The 13518-nt window shown below is 35.7% G+C and overlaps 1 protein-coding gene and 1 long non-coding RNA gene across 6 annotated transcripts in view; one reads left to right on the top strand and one right to left on the bottom strand.

Moving 5' to 3' along the window:
- LOC147343973 (uncharacterized) overlaps positions 1-12548 on the top strand; it is a 35361-nt gene extending 22813 nt beyond the window's left edge. Inside the window, exons 3-4 of the long non-coding RNA XR_015155827.1 lie at positions 8278-8476; positions 11581-12548. This is a non-coding gene — a long non-coding RNA (uncharacterized LOC147343973). The remainder of the gene's footprint in view (positions 1-8277; positions 8477-11580) is intronic.
- Positions 1-13518, bottom strand: part of A1CF (APOBEC1 complementation factor) — a 105120-nt gene that overhangs the window by 50979 nt on the left and 40623 nt on the right. For 3 of the 5 annotated variants that reach the window (XM_086379165.1, XM_086379166.1, XM_086379167.1), the window contains exon 2: positions 10993-11136. The exons of the other annotated variants lie outside the window; for them this stretch is intronic. In XM_086379165.1, the coding sequence (XP_086235291.1) occupies positions 10993-11091 (99 nt within the window). In that variant the 5' untranslated portion in view covers positions 11092-11136. The remainder of the gene's footprint in view (positions 1-10992; positions 11137-13518) is intronic. 5 annotated transcript variants of the gene reach the window in all.

Here is a 13518-nt window from a genome sequence, read left to right as displayed (position 1 = left end):
ATAACAATTGTAGTATAAAACTGAATAAGTGGGATGTTGGAATTTGTAGAAACATGGTACCATAGTTAGTAACAAACAGGCAAAGCCAGGGCATGACTATAATACATGAATATAAATTTAGTTTATTATCATACAGCCCAGAGTTTCTCAAAATATCATATGTGAGGTGATATTAGGTAGTTTATAGTCAATGTTTTATTTTAATAGTTATGCATTTATTTTATTGCACATTAGGAATGTAAGACTTTTCCCATTTACATAAATTAGAAAAAGTCTACTTTTAAAACTAAACAGTATTTCTGTTCAAATTTTTAAATAAATTTCTAAATGCTATTGTTGGTGGTATGCATTTATGGCAAAAATCACACAGATGCAAATAGATTTTGGCTTTTGAAAATTTATCTATTTGTTTCAGTGTTCAAAGGGCTCTTATATTTGATCTTTAAAAAATGTATGGTTTGTCCATAGAAACGACTGTTAGCAAATTATGAATCATGTTCTTGATGTATCATTTTGGAAGAGTGACTGTTGAAATCCTATCACCTAGGAAGAGTTCTGATTTCAAGTTGTTAATTGTCTTATGAAGGCAGAACTAATTTGTTATCAAATGATGACTTTAATGATATCTTCTAATATTTCCCCTTTATTTTTAAGGTGTATGTGTGACAACCACCCTTTAGGATTTCAGTATCTCAGTAGTGGAAGTATTTACAAGCAAACAGGTTTTTAAAAATAACTTGTGTTTTGTAAAGCTTCCTAGACATTTTTGGCTAATTCATGGGAATATGAAATTCAAGAATATCCTTATACAAATTTAGAAATCAAAAAATACATATTTTGGAGTGTGTATGTGTGTTTCTGCATAAGAGAACAAGTGAAATGCCAGTTCACTTCTAAGACACTCTGTTTACATTTGCCTGAGGTTCACTGGTGTGGACTGCAAAGCATGTATTATCTTGAGACCAGGATTTACTGCGCTCATGTTCGTTTCTGGCTTTGGGTATGTGTCTTGTCTCACTGCTCCAACCTGCAGGAACCTATAAATTATATCTAAGAAATAGCTAGATGAAAGCTTTGGTGATTCCTTTATCTGTTTGGGGCTTTTATCATTTTGGAATGTGTAATTTATTCAATAGGCCCATCCAACGTTTTATTATAGATACAATTTGCCCTTTTGCATTGACTGACTGATAGTAGCCGAAGATCTGGTTAAATGACATAAAGATATTCACATGCAGATTTGACCTGACGTAGATAAAAAGCATTTGTTTTGGGTTAATTGTTCTATCCTTTTCTAGTTCAACATATGCCAAGGAGAATTCCAAATGCACTTGTTCTTTGAGCATGTGAGAAATCTTATACAGCAATTGTTCTCCTCACCACACCCAGAAGAATTTTTGACAAGCTAAGGGACTCAGCAAGGCACTAAATCTTTCCTCAGGAAATTCTTCATTTAAAAGGGAAAAAGATTAATGAGGTGATTGCAGAGGTCTTGGGAGGGTGTTAGGATGCTTGTGAAATGGAGTCTGATTTTTGCCATATTTAAGCGTGGAAACATATTCATAGAATGTGTTTTGAGTTAATTAATAGGATCCTTAAAGGAAATATAGGGATTTTAAAAATCCAATTGCCTATCCACTTGACACTTCGTCCATTAATTATTCAAGACTTAATGACTTTCTTTTCATTGATTCACTGTCTTAAACTTATGCAAAAAAGAAAGTATCATTTTCTTACGTGGAGTATAATTCCCCACAAATGGAAGGTCATTATTTAAACAAAAGAAGGAAACTGTGATTAAATTCTAGCCAGACATTGTTATCCACTAAAAACTGATCCCTAGTCCTGTTCTCTGTTTTAAAAGATTAGCAGGGGAAGGAGAGGTGTTTAAGATGTACCTCTAAAAACTTTCCTCATCAGAAAACTTAAAAGAGAATTGAAAGTGGAATAATTCTCTCATGATGAAATTCAAGGTTATCGAATGCTCTGTCAATGTATTGCTCAACATCACTTCAGCTCTCTGCCCTGCATCTCTGAAACAATGTTTTAAAAAAGGATCACAGCTACTGAAATCCCACCCAGCTTCATGATTGTATGCTTTTGTGATCTCACTTTTTTCTCTTTAGCTTATGTTAGAGAGTTCTCTTTGCATGTCATAATAAGATTTTAGGTGAAGATTAAGAGCTACTTATTTTTTTGTTGCTGACTGATATTAAACCAACAGGTAACAGTTTTAAAAGTCCTGAAGTTACCTGCAAACAAGGTCTAAAGTTCAAAACTGCCATCAATGCTTCTGTGTGAGTCATGAAATTTACACCATTTTTTAAGCCAACAAAACAGAAACCGTCATGTCCTTCTATTTTAAGGGAAAGCACTATAGTTCATATTTTGCAAATATTTTGAACCTTATATGGAAGACCTCATATGTAACCCACTCCCTATTAGGCGAGTGGAGAAGAAATTCATTGCTGTTTGAAAATAGCTCCTGGAATGTGTTTCTATTCCTTGGGATGCTGAAGTTCCCATCTCATGTCAGGTACATGCACTCTCTGCAAAAGGATTCACAGAGCTGCTCCTTCATCTAGAGTCTTCCACACCAGGCTATGGCATTGCTGGCCAATAAAAGCAAAGCTTCTTAGGAGCTTGAAAATGAAGTTAGCCTATGGGTGGCTGGAGTGGTGACCTTAAGGAATCATGCCTGTGATGATCTAATGGTACCACCCTATTCTTGTGTTTAGTGCCACCTATTTAAGGAATTAGTATTCATGCACTTGACAAATGACATAAGTCCCTGAATAATGGGGACCGGAGCAGGTGGTAAGAACAGGCAACAAAAGAAAAAGGAGGACCCAAGAGCTATATTTTGTCATGGAGTCAAACTTATTTCTGTCCCTAGGATTTTTGTGTGGTGGTTGGAAAAAAATGTCAATACCACAGAGTTTTTCCATCTGCTTCTTGCTGATCTAGTCTAGTTGAAGCCAGTTGTAAACTCTGGGATCCTAAGTTATTTATTTTTATGGCACTGTTTGTAGAAAAAATTGCCACTTCAAAAGTACCCAAGGCCAGGTTCGATGCACGATACTGGATGCTTGGGGCTAGTGCACTGGGACGATCCAGAGGGATGGTATGGGGAGGAAGGAGGGAGGAGGGTTCAGGATGGGGAACACATGTATACCCGTGGCGGATTCATTTTGATATTTGGCAAAACTAATACAATTATGTAAAGTTTAAAAATAAAATAAAATTTAAAAAAAAAAGTACCCAAGGAAAGTTACTAAAGCACATTATACCAAACCAAAGAGATAGGGGAGTTAATTTGAGGCACATAAGCAGAGAATGGCCTTCTAATCAGATTAATGTTGATCTAATGCCATCTTTTGTACCTTTTGGCTTGTAGATATTTACTTAGGAATTGAACAAATTAGAAAATTAAAATATATAGTTGCAGTGAAACTCCAAATAAGAGAACACGCATGGAAAGGAAAGTTTGAGAAATTAAAGTTTGAGAATTAAAGTCTGTATTTTGTCCCTAGTTTGAGGAAATTGCTCCTAGGAGCAGACTGATGACTGATTGAAAAAGGAAGAGAAAGATGGAGAGCACTGATTTCTTATTTATCTGCTGTAATCTTACTGAAATTGAGGCACTCTATTGTCTTCACTGCTTACAACTCATTGTGCATTTTACAAATATTTTGGTTAATCAGTGCCCCCCAGGTGGTCCCCTCTGCTAAAGATGCTGCTTTGTTTTTGGATCCTGGCCATGTTTGTTTGCTCTCATCCTTTATGTCTCAACTTCAATGTCATCTTGTCTGAGGAAGGCCTTCTACCATTCTGTCACTTGACCTGATTTATGATATTCATAGCGTTTAACAGGAGAAGGCGATGGCACCCCGCTCCAGTACTCTTGCCTGGAAAATCCCATGGACGGAGGAGCCTGGTAGGCTGCAGTTCATGGGGTCACTAAGGGTCGGACATGACTGAGCGACTTCACTTTCACTTTTCACTCTCATGCATTGGAGAAGGAAATGGCAACTCACTCCAGTGTTCTTGCCTGGAGAATCCCAGGGACAGGGGAGCCTGGTGGGCTGCCGTCTATGGGGTCGCACAGAGTCAGACAGGACTGAAGCGACTCAGCAGCAGTAGCAGCAGCAGCATTTAACATTCTATGCTATTATTTTATTTCTTGCTTATTTTCTGTCTTCCTTTGAGTAATTTTCATGAAGGTAGGCACCATGTCTCTATTTGTGGAGTAAATAAATAAGTGAAGGAATGAGGGTTTAGGCTTGAATTGGTGGGTAGGACAAGGAGGGATGCTCCTACTTCCTTTAAGGAATTTTAAACCCTCATCTGTGTTATAGGGCATTTTCTTTAAGAACTGTGAATTAGAGAGCGGACTTGTGGTTGCCAAGGGGGAGGGGGAGCAGGGGAGGATTGGATTGGGAGTTTTGGGTTAGCAGATGTAAACTATATATATATATATATATATATATATGCAGTGGATAAGCAAGGTCCTATAGTATAGCACAGGGAACTATATTCAATATCCTGCAGTAAACCATAATGGAAAAGTATATGAAAAAAGAATATATATAGGTACACACACACGCGCACACACACACACGTATAACTGAATCACTTTGCTGTACATCAGAAATTAACAAGGCACTGTAAATCAACTGTACTTCAATATTTTAAAAACCTATGGATTCACTTATAGAGTACTAAATGAAGGATAAGAGTTGGGAGTCAGCAAACTTTTTCTGTAAAAGGCCAGATAGTTGATATTTTAGGATTTAAAAAAAAACAACCTTCTAAAATTGTGAGAACCACTCATGTCCTTAAATTACTGCAAAAACAGGCTGTGGCCACATTTGAGTCACAGATCAGTTTGCTGACCTCTGGCTTATGTCTGTACTCAACTGTATAACTCTGGACCTTGTTTTCCAACAGTGAAATGGAAGTGTTGGATTATATCAGTATTAAATATGCATACAGCAAACATATAAAGAATTAGAATCGCCTAGTGAACCCAAACATCTATCATCCAGCTTCAGTAATGAAGTTTTCTTCATTAAATTTTCCCAGGTTTTCTATTCCTAACTGAATGCTTATAGAAATACTTTCTACTTTATGAGATTTTTTCCTCGAAATAAAAATAATCCATATTCATTATAAAGAGTTTGGAAAATAAAGAAGAGCACAAGAAAGAAAAAGCTTTCCTTATCAGAGATTACCTTTTATTATCTTCTAATATTTGTGTGTGAATAATTTCTTAAAATATGATCTGTAAGCTGATACATACAGGTTTGCTTTGTTATTTTTAACTAAATTTTTAAATTTGGACATTTTCCCATGTCTTTCTTTGAAATCACAGTTTTATATGACCATATAATTTGGAAATATAAGAGTGACATATTTTAAATGACCAGTAATATTTTATTGGACATTTATGATGATATGTCCAATATTTTTAAACATTTTAAATTCCACTATGATGAACATCCTTATGTCTAAATATTAGTCCTTATTCCTTAGATCAAAGACTATGGTCAATTTTAAGGCTCTAAACAGAAATGTGATATCCATTTAATGCAGTCTTATGTTGTCCTTTTAAATTCTAGATAAATTAATTTTCATTGCAATTAGTTGATATGCATTTTAGGCCAGCTGCTATAATTTATACTTCTGTAATCTCAAGGACTAATACTAACACATTGTGTTTCATAATAAGGATTAGGGGAAAAAAGCAAAGGAAATTTTGTTAAAAACAACCACTGCATTAGACAACAGTAGGAAGGACATACCACATAAATATTTGTGTTGTAATAATTTTTAGAAAATAGATGATCTATAGGGTAATTGAACAAAATATTAACAAACACCATATTTTAAATCACTTAAAAATACTATGTAACCAGCGGGTCTTCTTTAAAATATATTCAGACTACTTACGAGTGATCTTTATTAACTATATATTTAGACTTCCCTGTAGCAGAACTGGTATAAACTGACCCCACATTGGGTAGAAAGTTGTCTGAAAATAATCGTCTATGAAAATGTATTTTTCTAGTTTTAAGGAGAAAATTCTGGAAAAAAGGCGCGTCAGATGTCACAGAGTTGATGACCCACACTAGTAATACATTCTGGAGGAAAGCATCATCGTAATGTTATTTTTTTTCCCCTGTGTGTGTGTCAAATATATGGTAGTTTTGGAAGATCTGGGAAGTACAGTTAAGAGTGGAAAAGTGAAAAAAACTCCATATCTAATTCCATTGCCTAGAGACAAATTTTATTTACAAGTTAACATTTCAGCACACATCTGAAATCTCTCTATGTGGCATAATGAGACTAAGTTGAAAGTTTAGCTTGTCAACATTACACAATTTTTATAGCAATATTTATTGAACCTCTATTTATTAAAATTCTTTTATCATTTAAAGAAATTTGATAAAAATTTTAGTTATCCATTCTAAAGATATCCAATTATTATTTAAAAAGAATATTACAAGGCTTATTTTCAGATCCTCATGAGCACGTTTTATTGCATCAGTGTGGATATAAGAGACTGACTCATGTTATTAAGTAACCTGCAAAATTCTATTTTTGGCAGCTGTATTTGTCTTGCTAGTGATAAGAGAGCACAGATTAGTCACACTGTCTTTTTGGAATTCTTGTTTTGCAAGTATTCAGCATTCAATATCAGAGACTGCAAAGGTACAGCTGAAGCAAATCCTTCAAACCCGAACTTAGTGAATACTGTAATATTTAAAAATATCATTATATAGGTACAACTCCCTGAATTGTATTAATATACTTATTAATGTCTGCGCTTTTGTACAGAGACTTTTTAAAAAGTACATCTGATGTTCTCTTATTTGATGATGATGCTAATGTTTTCTGTAATCCAGAGTAGGAAGACTGAAATACAGAGAAGGCTGAAGGATTTTCCCTAAACTGCAGAGTTTGAAGCTATGTTTCAGTACATGCTGGTTTCCTTTTCTAATTAAACAAGTTTGCTGAACAATAACTAGATTGAGCATATGCTAGAATAACAAAACCTTGACTAAGAGTGGAGTAGGTCCTAGCCAATCTTCTGGGAAGTTAAGGCCGTGAGCTGTTAAGGGACTTGAGTTTGGGGTTAACATATACACACTAGTATATATAAAATAGGTAAACAACCTATTACATAGCACAGGGAGCTATACTCAATATATTGTAGCAACCTACAAATATATATACTTACATATATTTTTATACATAAATCTCAATCACTTTCCTGTATACCTGAAAGTAATACAACATTGTAAAGCAACTATACTTCAATTTAAAAAAGGAACTAAAAGAGAAAAAAATGATTATTCTTGTGTGTGGTAGAGACTGGGTTAAATAACAGGTCTCTGATTTGAAGTCTTGGGTGACTTTCTACACTTTGCATTCAAAATCAGAAAGGATTTTCCAAATCATTCAAAATGATTGAACTGAATCATGTGCATATTTACATCTTGATTAGAGGCTTTCGATCTACATAGCAAAGGTTTCAGAACTTTAGGTTTCTACATCACTAGAAAATTTCTGATCCAGTAATCATTCTGCTATAAATGATTACTTCAAGCAAATCATGTTACAAAGTTTAAGCTCAACAAAGTGCTTTTAGCATGCTCTGGCATACTAATCTCTCAAATAGCAATCTTAAAGATAACATTATAATAGCACTTAGTTCTGTAAATCTTGCTGGAAATTTTAGCCAATTACAGTGGAATTATGGCCCATAAATCTTGGGCAAACTATCGAACTCCTTGAGCTTTGTTTTCCTTATCTGGAAATTGGAGATGATCATAGTAACTACTTTACAGTGTTGTGGTTAGGACTAAATGAATTAATAGGCATAAAGCATTTGGAATATAAGTGCCCAATAACTGTTTACTATTTTGTAATTGCTATTAACTTGTGATCTAAATCCTTATTATTAATGTTTTCTGAATGTAATTGATTATGTAAGACCAAAGTGATAGGCAAATAGGCCATATATTTTTAGGTGTATTTTACTTGAAAACATTTTATATAATAAGGGTAAAATAGCCCTATTATTTTTTCCTTTTTAATGAAAATGTTCTTAAATTATTAGGTTTATGAAAAGGTCTCCATTGCTATTTGAGCCTTTTAAAAATGTACTGTTATTTGCAAGCTTTTTATATTGCTTTAATATGCTAAAATGTTCTATTCTGCGGAGTTTTCTAAATGATTATTTAGTGACATTTTACGTTTCATTTGTAACAGGAGTTAAAGAAGGAATGGAATTCTTCTGGCCTCTGATGTGGATATGAAACTTACTGGACCAGCAAGCAGGAAAAAGAGATAGGGAGACACTGTTTAACAACTTCTCCTACCCCTCCCCATCTGTGAGTTTAGAAAAAATATTGAAGAGTTGAAGAGGAATTTTTGGAATTGATTCAAAGATCTCTGGAGCCCATTGCTGGTATGTTGTGAATCCTAGTGCCCCCTAAGTGGGAGGAATTTTGAGGTGCTTCTCAGCTCACCTAAAGCAGAGGCGGGGAGTAAGGAAAAAGCTCATGGAGCTTGGAAGGTACTCCCTGCAGTTGGGAACACCCAAGGATGGTAGGTCTAACTCACCCCTGGAGTATCTCATGGTGAGCAATAGGCTGGCCATTTGCTTTGATGTTGGTGAGAAGAACTGGTTGCTTCATCTCACCTGCACCTGCAGATTTTACTGGGTCAGAATGTGAGTTTCCAGGGGTCTAGAGTTTGGCCACATGTAGGAATTAGGGTTGAAGTTCCCTCTCCTCCAAGAGGGATGCTAGGAGTGTTAAAAAGAGCTCTGTCGAAGGAGACTGGGTCTCAGGGAAGTAGCCTCTAGCTGGAGGGACCCCTGGCAGTGGAACTCAGGGTGTCTCTGATGACTGTAGAGAGTACCCTAGGAGCTTTACACACCTGCCAGGCCCAGAGAGCAATGCCAAAAGCAGGCAAGCGAAAACTTTGCTGCCCCTCTCCTTTACTTTCATCCCTTTCTTCTGTTTCCGTTGAGTCAGGAATTCTAGTTAGTAAACTGGTGTAGGGAACTATGCTTCTGAGAGCATAAAGAGAAAAAAAATAGAAATTGCCTTCTACCCTGATATGCGTGGGAAAGGGAAATAGCTTTCACTTTGAATGAAGTTAAGTTTTTATTCTACTGGACTAGACATATTCATTATTTAGCGGCTGATCTTTTATTAGCTGAAAGTTACCAGAAAAGTCATGAGACTTGCCCTGAATTTCATCTAGGGGAAATGAAAGAATCAGTGCCCAGAATAAAGTTAAATGGACAATTTATATTGTTTTAAGGTAATTTTCATAAACTTCTGCTTGTTGAGGGTAATTATATATTCACAGTTAAGACATTGATATTAGAAATAGTGTCACACTAGAAATGTTTATATATATTTTCATCATTATATTTCAGATCATTAAAGGTTTGTTTCCACAAGGAGAATACCCTTATGTATGAATATTGACAAGGGTTAAGTGCTTTTCACTATCACTGTTCTTATATGAGTGTTTCAGATACAAAGAAGTTAAAAAGATAAACTGAGTTAAAAATTATTGATTTTATAACATTTATGAGACTGCTGTTTACAAAAGAAAAAACGTTTTTTTTCAGCTAACCATACCTAAGCAAATGTAAAAAATTATTCTAAATATTTCTGGTTTATAGACTGTAAATGCTATTGAATTTTTTCTGTGGCTTATGAAAACCCCTTTATGTAGGAAAAGACTGCATAAAAAATTTCAGTCAGACATTAATTTTGAAGCACATTAAATTTGGAGATAAAGGCATTTAGATTATTAATGATCCTAAAATAGACTTTTATTAAGTATTAAAAACTAATAATGCATTAGTATCCCCCCTTGTCTTAAACTTTTAGGAGTCTTCTGTGACATAATACTTTCTGAAATCTTAAAAAAGACTAAATAAATACTCTTCATTAGGATGAAAAATTAAAAATAACTTTGAGCATTATCTCTTACAAAGTGTGCCACGACTCATAAGGTTATTACAAAGTGTGCTACATTTAGTTTTCAACTGACCTGACAAAGGAACTTGCAATAAAGGACACTACTATATATTTTATTGTTATCCACTTATGACTTTCATTTTCATAATAGCACAAAGTTTTGGTTAAGTCAGGGAAGTATGTAGGAAAAAGATAACAGCTGAGAATTAAAATATTAACACTTTGTTTTACTGTAAAAAGAGCAACATTAAAAAAGAGCACATTATTTCTTCAGATAAGATAATTTATATGTATAATACTAGTTTGCTTTTCAATGTATCATAAACTCTCTAACAGAGGTTATCATAAGGACAATAATATGCAGATAATTCTGAACAACTAGTGACTATGAATAGTTAGCTTTAGGATATTTTTTCTCCTTTCTTTTACAAAAATGCTGGACATGGAGAGAAATTATTATACATCCTAAACGGCTTGAGTAGTTGTTTTGAGAAAACATCCTGGAATAGCTACGCTGACCAAATGGTCAGTTCTTAGATCCTTCATCTACAAGTTGTCATACATCCCTAGTCAGAAATCTCTCTGGAAATCAAAGCAAGTCTCTGGATAGTTTGTTTTCTGCTGATTTCTTGAAACACCAACTTGGTTCTACTTCACTGACTGCTCTCGGTGGTGAATTCCAGATGCCTTTTCTTATTCTAAATTGGCCTTTCAGAACTGTGATAGTCTTCATGACCGTGAGCACTAGTTCAGCCTCCAAATGACAAGGCAAAATTGAGTTGATAACCCAGAGTAGAGAGAATATCACTTGTAAGGTCCCCTGCAAGACCAAAAGGATCCAACTTCCTCTGCCCCAGGAAAGGAATGTCCATCTTAAGAGTTACACAACTGACCAGTCACATTTTACACGCTAGGATCACCAATATTCCCACCACTCTGAGTTCAGTGGTGAGCCTCAGCAGATGGCACGAGAAATTCCTACCTGGACCAAGCTATATCCTGTGCGCTGGACCAGTGCGCGAAGAGCTGCTTCCTTCTGGGTTCCGCTCAATCCATCCCCGGATTTGTGATTTGATTCCATTGAGAGTGATTATCAGCAAAAAATCAGGTTAATTAGGGTTGCTCACTGAAACCAAATTTAAGATAAATTAAGTAAATTACTATTACCTAGTCCAAACGTGTCCCTTTCATGAAGGACATCTTCAGGAAACATTCTCTATAAATGAGTCACTAAGGATAGAGTAACTAACTGTCACCCACAAACCAGACCAGTTAAATGTCCTCGTTAAAAAAGAGCTTTTTAAAAATGTTCAATTTTAGTTGAAATTTAGAAGTAAAAATTGAATAATATCTTTTTTTCACACTTAGACGACAGACCAGTATTTCTCAATCCAATTATCCCAGAATGTCACCAAATGCTCAAAAACAAATTCGTTCTTACCAATTAAAAGAATATGTAGAATGGTCCTTGCAAATGTGGGGAAAGAGCACTGTTACCAAATCAAAGCAACTAGAATATGGTATGAAGAGCCTGAAAGCGTCAATTTCATTTATCTGTTCTGTTACCTAGGACATTTACCAACTTATTCTTCAAAGATAAATTTCTAGACCAGAGTGTGCTGGTACCAGATATAGAAAAGCCATGCAAACTACTCTGTAATAAAAGTGTCACGTGGGGTTTAGCAGAGCAAGGACAATGGATCCTTTTGAGTGGTGCTGGAAATGCCTACTGACACCTGGATCACATACGACATGGACCACTCAGGAAAGGATGTGAGCCCTTGTAAAATCTAAGAAATTACAGAAATTTGCATATGTCAGTGTTGATCTATGTGGGCTTCCCTGGCTCAGTGGTAAAGAACTTGCCTGCCGGTGCAAGAGACACGGGTTCGATCTCTGGGTCGGGAAGATTCCTCGGAGAAGGACATGGCAGCCCACTCCAGTATTCCAGCCTGGGGAGTCCCATGGACAGAGGAGCTTGGTGGGCTACAGTCCATAGGATTGTGAAGATACGGGCGCGACTGACTGAGCACACATGCTGACCTATGTAGCTACCAATAGAAAACTTCAGCATTTCATTATCTATACTTTCTATTTGGGAACATTATTTGAGCTCCATTCCCAATTTGATGGTTGCTCAAATCTACAGATTCCCAGGGCAAGGACACATCCATGGTGAAGGTCCCAGTTCACAGTGGTGAGAGGCCCTGGAGGTTTTCGTGTTCAGAAAGGAATGAGCGGGAGTGACTCAGTGAAGCTTCTGTGCTGGATTTTCATTCTGCCTGATGTACTCTGCCAGCCAGGACAGAGGAAGCTTGTTTCACACTGATTTGAATCACATGCAAATATTATGCATTTCACTGAAGGCCCTCTAAAAACTTCTCTGTCCTGTGCACTGGGGTTTCCTATATGACTTTGGTTTTCATTTAAAGATTCAGAGTAAATGTACCATTAACAATACAGGGAATGGGTAAAAAATTAGGTGCCAAAAGTGGAGCTGAGATCATCATTTGAGTAAAATGCAGCTTAAGTATTCTATTATTGAAAGTAATAAAATAAAAATGTTCCCCAATTAATAGACCAACATTTTCTAGAATGTAATATAGATCAGTCTTATGGACTCTGTGGGAGACGGAGAGGGTGGGGAGATTTGGGAGAATGGCATTGAAACATGTACAATATCATGTATGAAATGAGTCGCCAGTCCAGGTTCAATGCACCATACTGGATGCTTGGGGCTGGTGCACTGGGACGACCCAGAGGGAGGGTATGGGGAGGGAGGAGGGAGGAGGGTTCAGGATGGGGAACACATGTATACCTGTGGCGGATTCATTTCGATATTTGGCAAAACTAATACAACATTGTAAAGTTTAAAAATAAAATTAAAAAAAAAAGAAAGAAAACTCAATCAATATTCCAGCGAGAATATTCATTAGCTGTTAAAAGGATAGAACAGTTTCTTGTTCTGTATATAAGCATGGCCATTCTTGCCCAGAATTTTCTCATAATTCTTGCCTGCTTCTGACCCAGATCAATTCAGTGCTCAATCATTCATTCTCTCAAGAAGCAATTAGTTAGTGTTGTCTGTATGCCAGCTTCATTTTCGGCCCAGCTTTATGGCATTGTGTGCCATGGACAGTTGACTAAGTTTCTCTGTTTGTTACTTTACAAAAGGAACAGCTTTGTTTGTTTCCATTTTAATTTTGTATCTTGGCTAAGACAAACCGAATGTATTTTCTGATAGTGGTGGTTTGGTGTATATATATATATATATATATATATATATATATGCAGCAATTCAGAATGACTTGTAGCTTTACTGATACATTTATAGTGTAAATAATTTCTATGCATACTACAAAGTAGGCATAAAATGAGACCTATATTTAGTTTATAATTCTAAACTGCTGGTGAAATAGTTATAGAAGTTTCTATGAAACAATATAAATCGTCTCAAAAAATAAAACTACAAAGGCATTTTATATATGTAAAAAAAGGCATTTTGTGC

The sequence above is a fragment of the Bos grunniens genome, chromosome 26 (genome assembly GCF_055505025.1).
Source record: "Bos grunniens cultivar Pamir isolate PY7600 chromosome 26, Bosgru_T2T1.0, whole genome shotgun sequence".
In the NCBI taxonomy this organism is placed as follows: domain Eukaryota; kingdom Metazoa; phylum Chordata; class Mammalia; order Artiodactyla; family Bovidae; genus Bos; species Bos grunniens.
This window is presented reverse-complemented; position numbering and strand designations above follow the sequence as displayed.